General features: G+C 35.4%; 2 protein-coding genes across 2 annotated transcripts; both read right to left on the reverse strand.

Moving 5' to 3' along the window:
* Positions 1 to 15,256: 15,256 nt before the first annotated feature.
* On the reverse strand, positions 15,257 to 17,183 carry LOC110727948 (protein GPR107-like). Its single transcript, XM_021907544.1, has one exon. It carries the CDS (start codon positions 17,012 to 17,014, stop codon positions 15,668 to 15,670), a length of 1,347 nt encoding a protein of 448 aa, XP_021763236.1. The 5' UTR covers positions 17,015 to 17,183; the 3' UTR covers positions 15,257 to 15,667.
* A 910-nt stretch (positions 17,184 to 18,093) lies between these two features.
* On the reverse strand, positions 18,094 to 21,525 carry LOC110727959. Its single transcript, XM_021907553.1, has 2 exons — positions 21,264 to 21,525; positions 18,094 to 18,462 (listed from the first exon to the last, which is right to left on the reverse strand). The coding sequence occupies exons 1-2, from the start codon at positions 21,384 to 21,386 to the stop codon at positions 18,364 to 18,366; spliced, it is 222 nt and encodes a 73-aa protein (XP_021763245.1). The 5' UTR covers positions 21,387 to 21,525; the 3' UTR covers positions 18,094 to 18,363.
* Between the last annotated feature and the right edge of the window lie 388 nt (positions 21,526 to 21,913).

Here is a 21,913-nt window from a genome sequence, read left to right on the forward strand (position 1 = left end):
AAGGCTTCAGACGAGGCTGAATAAAAAACCCTCAAAGAGTAGATAGAACAAAGAAAATTTTGAAAGGATAAAAAGTTGTAAATTTTATATAAATGGCGGCTCCAAGGCCTGTCATTAGTTCAAAATGTACTTACAAAGATTGTTCTGCCCCGAAGGGTTTACACATGGTATTTTTTCAGTACATCAGCATTCCAGTGATTCTTCAACTCAGTTCCATCCAACTGCCGAAGTCGGTATGTCCCTGGCTGAAGCTCATCATAAATTTCATAAGGTCCCTCCCATGTAGCTGAGAGCTTCCCATGGATTCGGCCTTTCTGAACTGCAGCAGCATTCCGAAGGACAAGATCCCCAATTTTGAGAGGCCTTGCATGGACCCTTCGGTTATGGGAGATGAGGTCTGAACTTATCCCGGGCATATCAGCTGCCGAGAAAGCAAACACATCTCTGTTATCCCGCAGGAGCTGAATAAGTTCACAACGGGTGTTAGGATCAAGGTCCATCCCGATTGTTACACATTTCTCAGCATCTCCTTCGGCCAACTCTGCTGTTTCAGTCTGTTGGTCCATGTCCATTGCCGATGGACTTGGACTCTTCAGAATCTGGTCTGCTGCCAATGTCAGCAGGTGTCCCAGTCTTTGTGTTCTTCGGCTGGCTCTCTGAGTCTTTCGGCTCAGATGAAGAGTCAACCTTTTCCCTTTCGGGACCTTTTTCTCTGGGCACTGATCCTTGGGCCGAAGCACTTAGGCCTTTCGGCTTTTTTGTGCTTGGCTCTCTTTCTTTTTCTTTCTCCTCCTCATCCTTGTCGTTATCTGGGCGACTACTGGATGGCTTGAGGTAGTTGCACCTTCGGGCGTCCTTCTGGTTGCCCTGTATCCTTTCGGGGAAACCGGCGTCTGAGACATAAATCATCACCTGATGATAAGTTGAGACGACCCCTTGGATCTCGTGAATTATGGGTCTCCCCAAAATCACGTTGTACACTGAAGGAGCGTCGATGACCAAAAACTCAATCATGACGTTCCGGGCTGCCTCATCGCAACCGATGGTGACAGGAAGTGTCACCTTCCCATCTGGATAAGTTGAAGCCCCATTGAACCCGGATACCGGATAGGGTACCGGCGTAAGGTGCTTGGGCTTCAGCTTAATTTGGTTGTAGGCCTTTCGGAACAGAATGTTTGCTCCGCTGCCACCGTCAACAAGGACCTTACTGACGTCGTGGTTGGCCACCGTGGCGATGATCACCAACGGATCCTCGTGAGGAAACGTAATCCCCCGGCAGTCGGCGGCTGTGAACGTCATGTTCGGCACCGGCGACTGGGGAGATTGAATGTCAGCGTTGTTCACCTGGTGAGTCAAAGCTCTAAGGTGACGCTTGTGCTCCCTCCGAGAGTATATTCCTCCCGAGATAACATTGATCGGAGGGAATTTCCCCTCCGGTTTTTTACTGTTTTTCCGGGGGAAATCAAGGTCCTGCCGAGGGTCCTTTACTAGCCTCTCGGATTCTTTTTTCTCGCGGTGATCCGCGATGTATTTTTTCAAGTATCCCTTCCGGACCATGTCCTCTATCTGGTCCTTCAGCTGGATACACTCTTCAGTGTTGTGGCCCGAAGACTCGTGGAACTCACACCACTGATTTTTATTTTTTCGCTGATACCACTCTGGGAGTGGTCTCGGCTTTCGGTAACTCTGCTCCTCCTTCGTCACACTGTAAATTTTGGCGCGTGGAAGAGAGAGCGGAGTGTAGGACTCGTATCTGCCTGTGTATGAGGCAAACCTGTCCTTCTTTAGGTCGCTGGCCGAAGATGGCTCCGAGGCCTTTGATTTTCCCTTTGCCTTATGGCCTTGGCCTTCAGACAAGGGTATTTGCCTCTGTTTCCCTCCCCCGGATTGAGGTTGGGTTTTTGCTTTATTCCATTCTTCGGCTCGGATGAACTTATCCGAAGCACTAAGAGCTTCCTCCAAGGTCTGCGGGGTATGCATGACCATGAAGTCTAGGAATTTTCCTGGCTGAAGGCCATTCTGCATTGCAAAAACAGCTAGCCCCTGGTCCAGCTGGGAGACGCTTGATGACTCGTTACTGAAACGGGTCAGGTAGTCTCGGAGGCTTTCAGTTTCCCCCTGTTGCAGACCCATGAGCTCTGCGGTAGTCTTCTCTCGGCGGTTTGCCGTGGAAAACTTGCTCCTGAACTTGGAGGACAGATCATCCCAACCTGTTATGGAGCCTTGCCTTACTCCCTTGGAGATCCACGCTTGCGCGACCCCCTTGAGAGTGGTTGGGAAATATTTGCACCAAGTCGCCTCGGATCTGGGGCAAAGATGCATATGAGTCTCATACGAGGCCACGTGGTCCTTCGGATCCGTGGTCCCGTCATATGTGATATGCGACGGTATTTTAACCGTGGGTACGCGCTCTTCCAGTATCCATTGCTCGAATGGTGAACTAGCGGGAAGCATAATGGCCTTGCCCTTGTTCCTGGCCGAAGGGACCGCGCTCCGCCCTCTTAGAGAGGTAGGAGTGGTTTTCGTCCCTGGCTGGGAAGTCTGGGCCTCGGCTGCAGGGAACGAGAGGCGACTACGCACGCTCGGTTCCTGGCCGCCGAGTCGGTCAAGGACGCTTCTGCGAGCAGTCTCGGGTTCCCGGCGAGTAGATTCTGGCCGAGAAGCTGAGCTGCTGCTCTTATGCGCTGCTGGTCTTGAGGATGAGGATCCTTTAAATAATTGAGAGTTCTTCTTCCTCTGTTTTTCATTTTTCCAAGAATCCTCCTCCCACTCTTCCAGTTCCCGGAAGGAAGGAAGCTTCCCACCGTCATGGTCTAACTTCCTCCGCTGATGCCGGGTATGCGGAGGAGTTCGATCACGAGGCGGTGGCATATTCTGTGCCCTCATTGCCTCCATGAGTACTGCCAGCGCTCTTGCCACCTCTTCCGAACTGGGCCCCGTCAAAGGGGTCCCCGGCCGAGTGTGGGCATGAGGCCGTGCAGCCTATGGTTGGCTTCGGGACACTGAATATGTCCTATGATCAGACTGACCCCTGCTAGACCGAGAGTGGTCCGGCCTATATTGAGAGTCATGCATTATAGGAGATAGGGAATCCTCCTTGTGTGATCCTCCCCCCGAGCCGGCACCCTTGGGAGAGTTCCGGTCCGGCGAGGGCGATGGTGTAGGGGTTTTAGGCTTTTCGCCCGCTCCTTGACGGAGGCTTTTGCTCTTGCGGTTCTTAGCCATGGCTGCTAAGATAATTGCAAGATGATCTTGGTTAGGAATTTGGCTTAAAGATTTTTGAAAGTCTTCCCCACAGACGGCGCCAAATTGTTTCGGTTGAAAACAATGGGACCTTGCCGAAGGTCCACTGAAATGGAGAAGACTGGATTCGATCCAAGCTGTGTTGGGCCGAAGGTTTCCTGCACAGTGAACACACGTAAACTAGCCTCGGGGGTGTTTCCGAGGAAGGCCCCTCCGATGCTAAAGTCAGTACAATGTGTAAAAAGGAAGACACTATGCAAGAGAGTTTGTAGCTTGAGGCTTTTGTGGAGTATTTCTCAATGCAAGAATGAGCATATGAATTGGAATAATCAGTGTATGAGATAATGTATGTCATGTTGTATGTGATCTCTCTTTGAATGTGTTAATATGAGGGCTTTTATACCTCATCATACTTGGAGAGGTTGGGCTTTAGCCCAATTGGCTTACTTTGTGGGCTGACTTTTGACTTTTGAGCAATTGGAGAGTTGAACCTTGACCTTGGGCTTTTAATTGGATCATTTAGTGCTCAGGCCCAATTTTGACTAAATTGGACCCAAACACTTCATAATTTCATATGTTATTTAGCACTATTAAGGTTATTTCACTTATTTGAATATATTTGTCTTAAGTACTTCGTATGAACTCATCCCTATTACTATAAAGTAAATTAAGAATTAAGATAACCCTTATTCACCATATTATCTATGATCATGACGTACTGGTCCAACTTTTTTCATTCCAAGGAAAAATATGACCATAGAACATCATAAATATACATACTTTTAGCTATTTTTACTTCTCAAATTCTTATTCATAATATCCATATATATCCTTTTAATTAAGAGTATTTATCATGGTATAAGTTTGAAGTTCCCTTAAATAGAAACATACTTCGTACAACGGTGAAGCAATAAAAAGAGTTGAATGATGACAAGTTGTACATTGTAGGGAAATGGCTAAAAAAGGATGCTGCCGTTGGCTCACCGGAACAAATCATATCAAATCATGTCATGTCTCATAGCTCATTCATCAGGTAGGTGCGTAGTATATGTACACTGCTACTGCTGTGGTGAAGCTGTATTGTACTCCGTATTATTATTACTAATTCTGTTTTATACTTACAATTATTAAGATGTGATAGGAGAAAAATCTCGGTCAGATTACAATTTTGTTGATCCAATACTTATAGGTCAACACTAAGAAGTAGAAGGGAGAGTTAGTAAAAGAATCTTATTCCTCACATTCAAAGATTCTTATCTGATAAGATTTGAAAATCAAACTTTTTAATAGAATTAAAAGTACTCCGTAGAGTTTAGCAAGTAAGCCGACTCTTAGGCCATGTGCTTTTGAACTTATTTCAATTTTGTTCATTTCCACTTAACTTAGTTTATTTTTCTATTTCAATTCAATTTAATTTAATTCAGCTCAAAAGTATGATATCTTAGTTGAATAAGATGTGATTGGTTAGCTAATAAGCCAGTACTAGTAGTTGATTGATTGCTTTCTATCTAGCTAATAAACTCATTTCCACTCACAAAATTGATGATTTGATTAGGTGAGAGGGGGTCAGTGACAAACATTGCTCCCTTTCTCCCACACCAAGTTTTTATAGCGAGTGGAAATCTTGCGCGTCTACCAGTTGTAAGATGTGACTACACCTTGTAATTTTACTGTTCATAAATTGAGACGACACAATTAACTTTACTAGTACGGAGTAACATTTTTCAAACTTATTCTAATTCTTTTTTGGACCAATCTTCAAGTGGTTCACTAATGAATTTTGATTGTATTTGGAGTTTTGCACTCGAAAAGTGACAAAGTAAAACTGATTCACATTTAATTATTCGTCTTTAATTATACTCCCTTCATTTTTAAATGCTTGTTTCATTTTTTCATGCGTAAAGTTTTAAGATAAAATGGAGAAAATACTGTAATAAAATATGGAGGTAGTGGAATTAATAGAAGAATAAAAAATTGTAAAAAGCAAAAATAGTTGAGATAATTAGAGGAGAGAGAATATGAAATTAATAAAATATGGTTTATGTTGGGTCCACTAGGTAAGAGAAATGAATTAAATATATTAGTAGCTTTCCAAATAAGGAAATGGAGCAAGTATTTAAAAACGGTCGGAAATAGAAAGTGGAGCAAGTATTTAAAAACGGAGGGAGTACAATGAAACCTACTTTTAAACGAACCTAAAATAATACTCCCTCTATCCTTATTTGTTCGCCTCATTACAAATAAATGGGTCAAACTTCAAAAATTTTGACTATCAATTCCTATTGATCAACAAGAGATAATATAGTTATGTAGGGTTTTGTTAGATTCGTCTCATTGTATAATTTTCACAAGTATAGAAATAAAGTTTTATACGTTTTAAAACACATCTTGAAAACCGTGAAAAGTCAAATGGGAAAAAAAAATAAAAAAAATAGGGACACAGGGTGTACGAAGTATGGAATAAACTAAGAACACCATGTACCTAAGATTCATAATAGATATATATTGATGAAACATATATCGTGTACAAAGGAAGTGTGTTTTGTGTTCTCATACAATCTCACTATTGAAACCTAATTGTAGTTTATTTGTGAATTGTCTCACATTAGAGAAATAAAATAGAGAGGCCAGCTTATAAGGTAGAAGATTGAAGTTATTCCCGTTATCACCAATTGATTTAAATACAAAATCTTCTTTGGGCTTATAAGTGAACTCAATATCCTCTGTGATTAATTTTAAATATATGTTTATATTACACTAAAGTTATTGTGACGGGGTGTATGCAAAAGTTTTTATATCCCTTATAAATTATTTATTTATTTATTGAAAGACCCTTGTAAGTTATTTAATTGATTGGTAATTAAGATAATTTTATGTGTGTAACTCTCTCTTATAATGGCCAAAGCAATTATGGTAGAGGATGTCGCGAAAAATAACCACGAACGTATTGAATTACTTATCAATTATCACAAATTTCAGCATTTGGTTACAAGTACATATAAGATATAACCCAAATTTCCTAGTCTTAAGTTGCTCAAGAAAGCTTCATGGCAAGTTGGCAACTATCCATCATATCTTAAAATGATCTCAATAAATATATATTTTTTATTTTTTATTATTATTTTTTTTTTAGGAAAAATTTCAATAAATATTTCATTCTTCGTTCAATGGAGACATTTCATAAATAATGCAGAAAGTCGTAATAGTTTATGCATTTTTTTTTATTTTTTTTTTTTACACCTTAAATAAAATAAACGTAGCTCACTAAATTTAATAAACAACTTTCTTTATATCCATTCAGCCATTCTTACAATTATCCAACATTTCATTAAGTCTTATTTATCTCAAATATATATCTCATATTCCCTTTATCTCAACACTAATTACAACTTTGATCGTGAATTCACATTCATGTATAAGAAAAAAAAAATAGAAAAAAATATATATATATATATATATATATATATATATATATATATATATATATATATATATATATACACATATATATTTATATATGGAACTTATAAGATTTTGTTTCAGTTTTTCTTTTTTATAATATTACAACGATTATTAACAAATCAAAGATCATATACATGTTTTTATTAAAACCGCAAATGAACAAATAATACAAACAATAACAAACGGAACAAACCGTACAAGTCCCCTCTCCTCCCCGGCTCCCCCCTCTTGTTTCTAGAATTACACTTTATATACTGTCATTTGTAATCTTGCTAAATATTTTTTTTTTTTTTTACTTTGTATGGAGTATATTATAAGCTATCCTTATCAATCAATATTTGAATTTATATGATCTCGACTAATTCCAAAAGTAATTTATTGAGATTCAGAACTTTAATAATAAGACACTCCTCATAAATTCCACCAAGTCACGGCAAAAGTTTAGTGATGATTTATAGGTTAAAAAAAAAAAAAGTCAAAATCCCAGTTAAGAGATTAAAGAAAATTGGCTAGTCTAGATTCTATAAGATTGCCAACTTTTTAATTTTTTTGTTCTCACCAATTGTAAATTTTTTGGAACTTTGTTTCTCTTCTTCTTGAGCCCCATGTTGAGTTTATCTCTTCAAGAAAGCCTTAAAAGTTAATTAGGAATACACTGTAGTTTACTTTTGCTATTGTTTACCCCTCAGCTCTGTTACTCGATGATAGTCTCTTATAGACAATTTTCACGGGAATTAATAAACATAAATAAGAAGTAGTAAAAGGTAAATTTACATTGAGTATGCAAAAAATTAGAGAGAGAAAGTAATAAAAGTACATGGAAAAACAAAATTTACATTAAAAAGTTAAATTTGCACAAATATTGTTGTAAATTGGAGGGAATTTTGATAAAAAAAAAAAATAATATTAATGGTACTTAAAAAAAAACAAATGGGACTATCATTTTGGGACTTAAAATAGGCCATAAGGGACGGATGGAGTATTTTTTTTTTGTAAGTGAATTTTACCTTTTAGTTTAATTAAAATGAAAAAGATATATGCAGCCCTGCATATAAGAAGCTAAAAGTGAAAAGAATAGACAATACATAAACATTTATTACATCAATTTACTTGTGAATTGTCGATAAATTTTCAACTTAATACTAAAAAAAGGAAGTATATTAAATGCTTATATACAACCCTTATAGTATTATCCTAATTAAAATATTCTTTGTCAAACTTCTAACAAAAGTTCCTGGAATTAATGTCAAACTTCTCACAAAAGTACCTAGAATTATTTTCAAAAAAAAGAAAAAAACATTTTTTTTTTTTTGTTTGAAACCAGAAAAAAACATTAATGAATGTCACATACTTGTATCGAGTAGCACATTAGTATGGGTTGACAAGGAGACTGGAAATAATTAACTCAATTGATTTTTGTAATCGTTGATTCTGGTTTAGTAATTTTAAAGTGAATAATTTTATCCCGTCAAAAAAAAAATGAACATTTTTATCAATTATTTTATAATGGATTATCAAAATTGATATCACGTATACTTACCAAATGAAACAAATAAATTCTTTAATTCATCCCTTGAAACTTTGAAAGCAAATGGTTCTTTAAAACGGTGAAATATAGTTATGGGACCGGGCCTTTTGGGTTGTTTGGTGAGTGGGATAAGAACAATTTATAAAGCAAGTGAATATGGATTGAAATGAATGTTTTAACTATTCGTCTGTTCTAAAATATTTTTTTATCATTATAATGACACATAATTTCATGTGATGAAATTTTATTATTTCATCATATGTACACCGAGCTTTTATAGATCTAACGCTAAAGTAGGTGGGTTAAAGAATTTGTTTTGTAAAGAGGTCTCATTTAGTAAGTATATTTTATTATTTCATCATATGTATTATATCATTAGGCCTTTGGATTGCAGCGAAGAAAAGAGATAGTTATAGTAGACCATAAAATGGCATTAGGGAGAACCATAATGAGGAAAATGGGTTGTCACCATCAACCATGCATTCAATCTCAAATGTGCATCAGACATTGCTCTTAAATTGTATGGAATTGCACGAATTGCTTGAATTATCCTCATACTACTTCCCAAATTTAGCCTCCTATTATTATTTCCTTTTTTTTGCTAAAAGTTACAGTGGAAACCTTAACTTATATCCAACTGTAATGCAAAATTCCTATTTCTATATTCCTCAGGAGTTAGGACCAGATACATGATGTACAATTTGTCCTCTTGATTGGGGTAGTTAATTGAAGATATGGTTGCATTGAGATTTGAAATAGATATAGATACAAATTGATCGATACCAACAATGAAAGATACAATTATATTTATAAAAGGACATAGACATAATAAAACTCACAAGTACATATAATGTTTAGTTTAAATCGTTAAGATTAAATTTAATGTTTATATGTTCCTTTTTGGAATTTCCAAACAAGTGCTTATTGGTGGAAAGATCGATTTGTTATTCTTCCTAACTTCTCAATTCTCATTTGCATCGTTGTTCACCACCAATTTAATCTCCATTAAGCAAATTGTTATTACCTGGATTTCCATTATCCAACTATTTGACATCCTAAATTTGAGTCGGCTCAATCATACACAAGCCTAGATCGAACTGGCCATAGTTTGATCGGCTTATGATTAGCTAAGCATGATTTATGCATTAATGAACAATATAACTACCATACACATTACATATTTCTAGTAGTCGTATTATATAATGTTAGATACAACAGAAACCGTTTTCTCACCACTCAAAATACAAGTCACTTATTTTAAAAAATAACTACGAGTGCATTATTAAGAACACAATTGTATATTATCTTAAATAATGTTATTGGGAAAATTATGTACAATGGGTTGTGGTCAGAAAATAATTGAAGGGGAAGGAAAAAGAGAAAATTACATAGATATTTATGTATGATGAATAATATAATTGACAAGACTACATAGAAAGAAAAAGAAACTTATGATGAATATGGGCCAACGAAAATTGACATGACATGTTACAGCAATAGTGGTTGGTGTTACATAAGGATCGAAGTAATATGCTTGAATTTAGACTTTATAAGCTTATGATAAGTGAAAAAAATACCCAAAATAAATAAAGATAAGAAAAGGTGAGATGTCTCCAAGGTAGAAGCAAAGGAATAAAGAGAGGTTATGGGCAAATGGGTCAGTGGATCCAAGTGTTTTGTAATTCCCAAGCTACCACCGCCAAGGAAACACTCTTCTTCTTCATCCCCTAATTTCAATACCATTTTATTCACCCTTGTTTGTATACATGGTTGTTATTGAAAGTTTGATTCACTAGACAATTTTGTGTTATCTACGGAGTAATATACATCTTTGAGTGTGATTATTTTCAATTATTATAAGGAAAAATTATCAAAGTTAATATTTTGAAAATTTATACCTAACAAGATCACACTTTATTAATTTTTTTATTTGTATTAATCATGAATATAATTAAGACTATTCTATTTTAACTACGTGAATAATAAGTGAGTCAAATTTAAAAAAACATAGGTAATGTATAAATTTGTTAAAAGTGTATAAATTATATTTTTCTATTATTTATATAAGCCATGATTTTATTCTTATCATCAAGCCTAAAGATAAAAGATTGAAGAGTAAGAATTAATTATGAAACTCTCTAGATTCAAAGAATTGTCATTATTCTCCCTTATCGCCAACACTCCCATCCAACTACCCTTCCACACCCACACAATTTTATGGGAAAAGAATAAAAATTCAAGTAAATTATTTATGGGAAAATTTTGTTGAAATAATGTAGTGATACTACAATGCCACTTATACATCAATATTCTTTGCATTTGGTATAAAAAAGTATTTTTCATGTTAGATTGATTTTTGGAAATACAAGTAAATAATTTATGGAATTTTCGTTGAAATAATTAGGTGATGCTACAATGCCACTTATACACGTACATCAATATCATGTGTATTTGGTATAAAATGTTTTTTATTTTTTATTTTTATATTTTTTATATGATGGTAGATTGTTTTATGGAATACGTATTGTTATGTTAGTATGTATATTCATGCTCTTATAAAAGAGTATACTTGTATTAATTTTAATTGACATAGTAATAGCTTATAAATAATAGCATGTGAAGTAAAGTGTATGTATTGAAATTTTGGATTTGAAATTTCTTTATATACTCAATTGATGCCTTTATTGGCCAGATTATATTAATAACTTGAAAAGATTTACTCGTAATAATTTAATATGAATTTAGAAAAGTTTAAAATAAATAAGTTTAGGGTTATTAAATGAATTACGGGACCATATATATCATTGTACACTAGTTTTTAGGCTTGGGTGATGCCCCGGGTTACTGCATTATTTCCATGATAGAAATCCTTATTAATATTTAATTTTGATAGAATGACAAATAATATGGTAATAGCTTAGTGGCTAACGTGTTGGAGTTTAAGCTGAAGGTTGTGGATTTGAATCTTGTAAGATATTCATATTTTTGAACATATGGAATGAAAAACTTGGTTGAATGAGGAGAGCGCCACGTAGCACCTAAACTTGTTTATGACTAGTATTAAGAATATTATTAAGAAACGCATTTTCATTTTTAATGCCATCACAAATGTCACTTAAACATACACTATCCTTTAATAGTATAAAAACAAAACTATATTTATTATCGGTAATAATTGACGTGAAAGCTTCAAATTCTAGTTAAGAGATCATTACATTAACAATGTACTAATCCACTTATAATTGAGATATAAAAAGCGAGTAGAGACAAAAAAGAATAATTAAGAACTTCCTACAATTCGTTTCATAAACCCTTATTAAAATGTTCCGAATTGTTTTAGCTAGCTAGAGGGTTACGATCATACCACAAGTCCACAAGTATGCCTTAGTTTATAATGTATAGGACCACAATGGCCCCATAACGTTGACGTGGTTCTTATGTTATACTCTAATTTGAAGCAATATTTTCTTTATAAAATAAAATTAAATAGGTGGTTGGATGTATTTTTGACAAAGGAACAGATTCAATACAAGTATATTATTTTCTCTCTTTCTCAAATCTCAATCTCCCTTATTGCTTATGTCTTGATCTCAAAGATTTACCGGACCACAAGCATGTGATTCTGTACTGCCTTTGATATAATTGAAGAGAGAAACACTTCATAATTATATGTGTGTTTTTATTCTTCTTCCCTCTTCTACCCTTATTAGCTTTATTTTTTGGAGTAAATATCAAGTTATTAAAGCATTCTTTTTCAAGCATTATAATTTTTGGTCCTAACTCCTAAGTTTTCAATCAATAATATACTACTTTATGGAACATAACACCAAATATCCCAACCACTAAGGGAAAGATGTTAATCAAATCTTATTACACGTACTTCATTCGTATCTTTCTAGGAGTATTTGTGTTGTTGTATAATGAGCAGCGTCACATGACAATTATGTAGATGAATATCGATCTTACGTCTTGAATACATAGTTATAATTTAGCTTAGCCAACATCCATGTACCGACTAAAGATTTACAATTAGTGTGCTACTTTTGAGATATGCAAGCTACTACGGAGTAAGAATCATTATACTCAGTATTGAAATTAATTCTACACTTCAAACTTTAAGGTGCTTAAGTAAGTAGGTAAATTTTGTGATTTGAACTAGATATAAGATGATGACTAATTAAATGAGATCTATGTATGAAACTATGTTCAGTGTTTCTTCAAGCATGGAAAAAAATTGCCTGAGATAATATTATCACGTTCATACTAGATCAACCTAAACTAGTAGCTCATAGATTATTGAGGTATTGAAACTATTGATAGATTGATAAGCTAAAAGTAAAGAAGAAGAGGCTTATAGTAGTCTTAAGCTATGCTTGACAACTTTTTCAATACACTCTTACAAGGTACATAGTACATTAGTACCATTCCATAATATATATCAAAATGACACTAAAGTGAAATTATAGCTAAACAACCTTAGACAATAAAACGAAAATTTTTCTGAAAAACAAAGTGGGCATTAGTGACATTACACTCAACCAATCTATCCCCTCTTCAAAAGAAAAAGAGTGTGTTAGATGCAAGTCATGCAAGTGGCTAAGATAAAAGCCATACAAGGTCGCTATAACCCACCTTATGCTTGTAATAGTGTGATTTTGCTAACTAAATAATGCTAAAGAGTGAAGTGTTTGTTTTCACTTTAACATAATTAAGGGTCAAATTTTAGGTCCACCTTCTTACATGATAGTGACTATTCAAACCCAAAAAAAAAAAAGATCAATTTTAGTGATTAGTGACATACAACCAACCAAATTAAATGAGTTGTAGTATATGATTAATAAGCCATGAAAAATATGTATCATCCCCCATTATTTTTTAGTAAAGTTAAATTTCACTATTTCAGGCTAATAATACAATGTCTAATAAAAATGAAATAATTTTTGCAATTTTCACTACATCGTTTAAGAAATGATTTTACTAGGTTGGGTTTTTGAGTCGGGTTAATTTTTCCAAGCCTAATATTAACACATAATTTTACGAGATAATTATTATAAAATACCTGGGAATTCAATTTCAAACACTATTGATGATTGACGAACATCTACTAGTATGTTTGGAAGGACAAGATGAACAAAGTTTCCTTTGGGTCTGGGTTAATTACTGGCAGTAGCTTGTGAATATGGACCCTCTTCAATTGTATGTGATTAATACATCAGTGTGTTACCCATGAAGGAAACAGCTGGATGTTCATGAACAAAAAGTTAATTTGTGCATTCAACAATCGAACCCGTTTCGAAAACGAAAGCCTTAATAATGTAGCCAAATACTTCTCTTCCATGATCCCAGGGTGAAGAAAACTATGGCCATTTTTCTTGTGACTTGTGGCCCTAGCTAGGGTGCTTCATTACCCTGCTAGTCCCACAGCCATGAATTATATATCGGCTTGGCGCGCTGGCTGGGAATCTTATGTTGCCCTGGTATGGACAATAGCTAGAGGTTGAATTTTTGAGTGTCCTTGGTTACATAGCGCCAATGTACGCAGATGACCCGAGCGCCCTACGTATCAATTGAATAATTGTCTTTTTACTAGGTAAGGTGATAATCTGAGCACCTATGTCCCTTAAAATGCAACAAACGCCTAAGATTTCCTTGATTCATATGAACACTTATTAAGAGAAAACAAGTACAGGAATAAGGAATAAGTGGTGTAGGCTTGAATTAGTCACTTGATGAATCTAATGGTTACAGCTATTTTCCATGAAAGTTGATCCAAGTAATTTAAGCTCTTTCTACACCTGGACACCTTGTAACATGAACGAAAGGTTGACAATTTCACCTCTAGAACTAGGTTTTTCGTCATCCAAAATTGCACTCCAATAAATTACATTATGCGGTTTTTGTCTTGGAGAATAGTTGGATGCATGGATTATTCAAATCAAGTTCCGGCAAAGTATAGAGAAAATGAGCCATAAAATGTCATTTTGAGCTAACACCAACATCCCAACAACAACCCATGAAATGGACTACAATAAGTTATATTATGCCTTTTTTAAAAAAAAAAAAAAAAACTATATTATGCCCTAGTGAAAAAGGTTCCTAACAGTATAGCCATACACCATACCTAAAAACTTTTTCCAAGTGCTCTGATTTTGGGTTTTTGGGCTTTTGGGCCTAGAGAAAAAGGTAACTACTGAGTGAATTTTGACTTAAGAGGTACTCTGTACCCAAAATGCCCGCAATGCCTTGGAGAACTCAATTGGCCATAACTCAAGGAAAGCCCAATCTGAGGCCATCATTGTGAATTTAATTGGCTCATTGCAAATATCCTCTCCGACCACCTACACATATAAATCAATCCGACAAACTTGGAACTAATATATTTGTTCTATGATTAATTTCACTCCATTTAACCTATAAACTTCAAAGCATTCACAGCAATGCTCAAACCGAGTGACTTATATGTCCATACAGACTCCCATCCTGTCTTTTACAGAGTACTCGCTATGGGAGTGAAAGAGTTTTACTAGATAGGAATGAAAGGAGCGACTGAGACCCGAACACTTGAATTTCACCGCGGATACCATGTCCTTATACCTATGTCAGCAGTCCACCAGCAGTAAGCAAATGTTTTTAGCCTTGTGGACAGCTGCTTCTGATATCTATTTCTTGGAAGGTTTTGTATGCATAAATTGAATGATATAATGAATGAGAACAGTTCACAGTTCCATTTAATATGAGTTTGAAGGACCAGATACTAACTTTGGGCGATATCAGTCAGAACATATTGTCTGATACACAAGAAAATAGGCAGAAACAGACAATTGAACATTTCACCCGATTAAAACTCAATGTAAACACAATTTTACACAGGAAGAATCATACTGATGTATGAATGCTGTTACTGAATATCATGATTTGAAACAATCTGAAATGCAATCTAGGTAATGCAATCTCTCAGAAACTAAAGTTTGACAAGCAGAACCAAGAGTACAATAGGGAGGGGTTACAAGGACAACCACCATGGATAAAAGAATGTCAAGAATCTGTAACTTCAATATATATAATCAGTGGATACATCAAATGGTTTTTGCACTTGTACTCACGTTACATACACTACTAGTGTGACAACATAAACTACCTAAGTACCTAGCTTACAATACAAACATATACTTTTAGAGAAAACAGTACAGAAACACAGATATTACAATACAAACAGACACTTTCAGCAAAAACAGTACAGAAACACAGATAATACAATACCAACATCGAAGTTGATCCATCGTTGGTTAGGAAGCACAAGATATCAGCACAAAATTGACTAATTCAGCATCCAATTTGAAAGCTGCACCTCACTACTTTCTAAGTCACACCACCAAAAGCACCACAACACTCTGAAAAGAGCATGACAAAAAAAAAATGCACTCTTTTCAGTTTTCACAATTCAAATTCATCTCCTTCCATCTTCAACATCTCAGCAGCAGCCTCTTCTTCCTCATCATCAATAGCAAAGTACGGATTACACGACTTTGGCCTGAAATTATACCCCGTAAACAAATAAAACGCAAGGGTACCCAATTCACCCGCGACCACACTAGTCCACTGATACCGATAATTTGTGATTGTCTCCAACCCATAAACAATCACCCTTGTAAAATAGATATAACAAATCACCACAACATAGTAATGCCTAAACAATGTCAGCTTCATCAAGTTAACCGCGGCCTTCCCATCAGTAGTAGCAGCCTCCCTAAGATTCCTAATCGACCAAACGATGGGCAACAACACGGCACAACAACAAACAATATCGACGAACAAAAACACTTGCATCCAAGCGTATGACTCCCCACCATACGGCCCGGTCTCATCAATGACAACCTGAGCTACATTAGCAACTACTTGAAGTGGGATCACAATCATTAAAACCTTCTTCTCCTTATCTTGTAAAAAGGGTTTCAAAAATGACCAACCAGTTCCAATTAACACAATCAAAGTAAACAAAGTAATACCCTTTAAAAAGCTAAAAATGTAGAACAAAACATCCCAACCATGAGCACTTCCAGTTTTTTTAATATAAGATTTATCTTCAGCTTCACACAACAAATTCAATCCTTTCAATACAAGAACAGCAAGCATAAAGTAATGAATTCGATAAATTACTTCTCTTTTCGAGAAAAGGGTATAAACCCAGATCAAAATTAGGGCAAAGTAAATCAGGGCAAAATTGAAGTAAATTGAAGGAAGATTAGACTTACCTGCTGAAAGATAATCACGAATTAATGACGATTTACCTTCTAAATTATACATAGAAGAATGAACATCCATTGAAACATGAAGATTAGGGATACAATTAGCGAAAACTAGGGTATAAAGATTCGGGTTGGATATTTGAAGAGAGACATTAAAACGGGTAATTCCGCCATTGTTGAGACGATCAAAGGAAAAAACGGGTTTAATAAGATCCGATTGAAGGGCACAAACGATGTCGTTTTGATTGAGTTGATCGACAACATGGTACCAAGAATCGCGAGTAGAGAGGAAGAATCCGACAAGGGAGAGATCGTTGGGTTTAGGGTTCGTGAGAAGGGTAGTTTGGTCATTTTTATGGAGTCGGAGAGAGAGGAGGGGGACGTTGAGGTCGAGTTTTCCGGTGTGAGTGAACCCGAATTCGTCGAATGGGATGATGGGTCGTGAGTCGGATCGGATTTCGGCGAGGGTTAGGGTTAGGGTTAGGAGGAGGGAGAAAGTGAGAAGGATATGAGTGTGATTTGAGGAAATCGCCATTGTTGTGAGAGGAGAAGCTCACTGCAACAGCAGTAGTTGAGCTAGTTGAATCGTGGAGACTTTGTTTTCTGTTGTTTTTATTTTTTGCCGCAGGAAATTATTAGTGGTCAAATTTTGGTCAAATCACTCAAATGCAGTTACTATTTAATTCATTCATTTATGAATAATTGACGCATTTAAACTTGACACTTAAAAAATCAGAAAAAGTATCTTAAAATACTACAAAGTACGTATTTTTTTAAGTTATCAATTATTCATAATCTAGAAGCTATACATAGTTAAAATTAATGTTGATACTTCATACTTATTTTAATTGTTGCCAATTATTTTATTGCTTAAGAGATGTTGATTAAGGTTTAGACAATGAGTTATTGTCTTTGTCTCATTGCTTCCATCTTGATTAAAAAGCTTTATTCAATTGATTTTAAATACGAGTTAAGCATATATTAAAACTACATTGTTTGATGTCTCAGTTTTGATTCCAAGTATTCATATCCCCCCTCTTTCAAGTTCCTTCCTACTTCAGAGCATCCAAATTTTAATGTTTGAAGGAATTTCAGTTTATCTATAATACAAATTCCAGGCACAATATTCGTTGGATTTGTCTTCTGTATTAGTGTATTACAGACTAGAAGAATCACCGAGCTCTGCAGCTCTTCTATACAAAGCAATCTTATCTTCTCTTCTGCCCATTTCCCAACAAACCATGCCCGCATCCAATCATCCATCATAGCTAGGCTCAAACCATATACCGCACCTTACCAAGAAATGGAGTCCAATACGTTCTATAAGTTGGCCCGAACTCCAGCACATCCATGTTTCACCCTGCTATCTTGATAATAATGGCATAAGCCAAAGCTTAGAAATAGAGTTTATGTGAAGGTTTTTTTTACTGCCAAAACTGTGTCATGGTATAGTTGGTTATCACGTCATATACAGTGATACACACAGAAGGTCTCCGGTTCGAGTCTGGGCGACGCCATCTGCCAGTTATGAGTCTCGAAGTTGCATAAACAATAGAGTACATCCGCAACTCTCCAGCATAGACTATAGTTTTGTTAGCACATTAAAATGGTAAATTGGACAAGATGCAATTTTTCTTTAAAAAAAACTGCTGTCAATGACAGCCTCTGACAGTTGATACATAAGTGTAAAAATAAAGCACAACCAACTCCATGACAATAAACACAACTGCCTGATTAACAAAGAGAAAATAGGTCATGATTATTATTTATACTTCAGGGGAAAAAACAACCCTTCTATGAACCTCGTTTTGACATGGTATTCAAGAAAAATTGCTGCATCTGACAGTGTACAACTTCAGAATCAGTCAAAAATCTATACGACGTCTATTCTGTTGTTTCCACTTCTTGCTGAGGAGTTTCAGGTTGTTTTAACTTCTCCAGAGCAGAGACACGCGTATCCAGAGAATCGTGAAGACGTTTCATCTAAAGAAGCAAAAGAAAGAGTAAGAGTACGAACTTGCATTTAAATAAACTACGGAGTAACTTTTCCACAAAATTACAGCTGCGAAATTATCAAAAGGCTTTGGCTAAAAGAGAATGTCCATAACGCCCCCCTTCTGAAGAACTGCTCTAAAAGTCATCTAGGAAATCAGCTTGACTCCAGTATGTACAACATGTACTAAGCATTTTCTTTCACCATAAGAAATCAAAGTAGGTCAGCTAACATTGGCTATCCATATCTGGCTGTTACAGCCTTGCAGAGCAGAGAGAGGTGAACAAGCAAAGAAAAGGGAGAGGGCGGAGTCTCCTTGTGCTGAAGAATGATTCATAGAGGCCATCTCACAGGCTTTGATATTAATTAAAAGATTTTTTGAAAAGTAGTGGAGTTTACATAGCCATCAACACTAAATGGGTATCTGTGACCAAATTTCTCCATCAAAAGCCAATTTCAGAATAATTGAAGTTCAGGGAAGCTTCAGAGAAACAAATTTAGCAGGTCCTGTGAACTACATATCCCTTCTTGTTCTCGTAATACTTCTCAAAAGTGATTCTAGACAACAAATAAAGCAAAGTAATGTTCTTTTTTTTTTTTTGGTGACAGAAGGAGTGCTAGAAGGAAGAAAGAGTAAAGATGCCCATATAGTCTTCATTCTCCTTAGGAAGTGCCACATACATCTAACACAATATCAGGGAATATCATCTATTTTCCTATCAATAATAACAATTCATGATATCTACCTGAAATTAGACCAGATTTAAATATTATAGAGAATCATAGAATTTGTTTCATACAGTACATTAATAAATAATGGATCATTGCTCTATTGAAAGAAGCCAAGCAGACTCAAAAAATTTCTGTGGCAGCAGATAATCTACTAAGTGACTCAGATCAAGAAGGTTTAACATGCACAAGCATCAAGTAGAAATCACACATCAAGGCATCAATAACATTACAGCAAGTATACACTTGAAGCACAAAACATGTTAAAATTTATAAAATCATAAGTTTATCACAGAATTATGCCAATTGATCACTTAAAAGGATAAAACGTACAAAATCAGGAAAATAAAGGTTGCCAATAAGTAAAAGCTACAGATAATACAATACAAAAATCAAAACTGAGCTCCACAAGCAGTTGAAACCTAGAAGAATCATATCAAAAGTTAATTAATCATCTTCTAGTAACAAGTGCAAATATTCACAACTAATTACAGCAAGAATATCACAACTCATAAATATAGTAAACTAACTTAATACTACTTCTATAAAACAAACTCAATAAAGCAATCATCTGACAAGAAATCAAAAAAATCCAGCAACTAATAAAGCACATGTTCTCCCAATTCACATGCAAGGTAAGAAGGCATTAATGTCCAAAAAAAAAAGTATAGCAAGGAAGAAAGAGCATGACAATTTCAAATATGGCTGATGAAGTGAAAGTATGTATGGATAATAATTTATTCTGTTTGAATGTAGATAGCTTTAAAACTCAGAGAGATAGAGCAATATAAAGCAGCCACCCATGATATGTCACTAAAGGAATGTGCTTGAAAATATTTGATTGCCTTGACACGTGAGAATGCGAGATATATACTTGCCAAATGACAAACTAAGTAACGATTTTATTTTATTTTTAATTGGGGGGATGATAAAACTTCAAATATGTCTGATGGTAGACAGGTAGAGAAATTTAGCAATCTACTTTGAACCATGTTATGTTCCAAGGAGTTGGAGCCATTGCGCTTAGAATCAGCCCAGAACAGAGCTTGGACAAGACAGTACAAGGAGCATAAAAAGGATTTTGACTGCACCTTCCACCTTCCTTCATTAATCAATTGACTGCACCCTCCATGTTTCCATCAGCGATAAAATCTAAGAAGGTGTCAATTAAGTGAGCTCCTTGTTCCAAGTTCACATATTCTAGGCTAAATAAGACCTGAGATGGGAATGCAAGAGTTGCTTTCTTATTCTTCCTCAATAGCTGCCAGACGAACCTACCTACCTAGGCAATATGGTCAATTACTGCAAGAACCTCCCCTTTATTTCCTTATGAAATAGAGGTCACAATCACCCCAAAAGATTGAAGACCTCAATGTCCACAATTCAAAAAGATCCCCCCTTGTCAGCCCTATTGTTGGCCCAACAAGACATGAGCTCCTAAATCCTACAAATTCCTCTGCTAAAAGTATTAGTCTTCAACCTTAGCAACTCATCTACTACTCTAACTCAAAATCCCTCAACTGAACAATCCATCCGACAATCAACGTGCTTTCGAGGGTCAAAATGTAGGTTGCCTTAACCCTAACCAGTCCAAAATCTAGTAATGAGATTGTTTCTGAAAATATAACCCCCTTTAACCTACTCCATATCTGTAAATCAACTAACCAGCTTCGGAACTAAGTATAAGAGCAACAAGTTCTATTTTTCCTTATCCTTTGAACAATGTCTGTCTAGTACAACAACAATACTCCCAACAAATCATATACCCATTTCAATTAAATAAAAACCCCAAAAACCAATAATTAAACAAAATCTCCCAAATAAACAGACTATTAGTCAAAATCTTACAATTTCAACTTCAAATAAAAAAATGGGCAATTCCCATTTCCCAATTTAGGGCAATTAATTCATAGATCAAACATAAGCTGGACATTTGTTCCATAATTACAATCAAAACCCATCAAAAAAAATAATATACATTAATCTCAAAATTATAAAGGGTACCCAAAAATTCAATCAATTATTAAAATTGATGAAAGAGATGAGAAATAAAAAGAAAAACCTGGTCAGAGATGGAATGATGGGCAAGCTTGTAATCTTTGTAAAGGATGTAAAGACCAGCAGATGAAGCTACTGCTGCGCCCGCAAAGAATGAAGCCAGCCTTACTCTAAGAACGTATCCCATGATTTTCTCTCTCCTCTTTACTTTCTCTCTCTACTGGTTTTTATTTTCTGGGTTATTTCAGCCTAATCAAATGTTTTATGAGGCGTTTTTGAGTTCCGCCATTGTTCGATTTAATTTCGATTTCTCCTACTAGTATTCTCCTTATTAGAGACAGACGTGTTCTAACGACGTCGTTTCACCTTTTTTTAATTTCTCTTTTTCATAAGATTTTTTTTTTCTTCCCTTTTAAAGTGCTTTGGGCTATTTTGATTCATTCTAGTTTAGGAATAAATAGTGTAGTGTTGAATATTTGAGCATGGAAATTTTGCCAAAAAAATACACCTTTAAGCGAGGCTTATTTTTTCAATAACACCTATTAAAAATCAAAACAATTCCTTCATTCCTCTATTCAAAAACCTACAGAGTACTACGTTCATGGGATGCTAGTATAAGGAACTCGGAAATTTTTTTTATGCTTTGTTGATAATATAATACTTCATAGTTTACAAGCTTGCTAGTCAAGATCGGGAACCTATTTTGGAACGATG

The sequence above is a fragment of the Chenopodium quinoa genome, unplaced genomic scaffold, assembly GCF_001683475.1.
Source record: "Chenopodium quinoa cultivar QQ74 unplaced genomic scaffold, ASM168347v1, whole genome shotgun sequence".
NCBI classification, from domain to species: Eukaryota; Viridiplantae; Streptophyta; class Magnoliopsida; order Caryophyllales; family Amaranthaceae; genus Chenopodium; species Chenopodium quinoa.

Excerpts from the sequence above, each read along its gene's own strand:
- LOC110727948 (XM_021907544.1), bottom strand. The coding sequence starts at position 17,014 with ATGGCGATTTCCTCAAATCACACTCATATCCTTCTCACTTTCTCCCTC.
- LOC110727959 (XM_021907553.1), bottom strand. The coding sequence starts at position 21,386 with ATGGGATACGTTCTTAGAGTAAGGCTGGCTTCATTCTTTGCGGGCGCA. Across the intron at positions 18,463-21,263 it reads ATCATTCCATCTCTGACCAG|ATGAAACGTCTTCACGATTC; the intron begins GTTTTTCTTTTT and ends TTGCTTCTTTAG.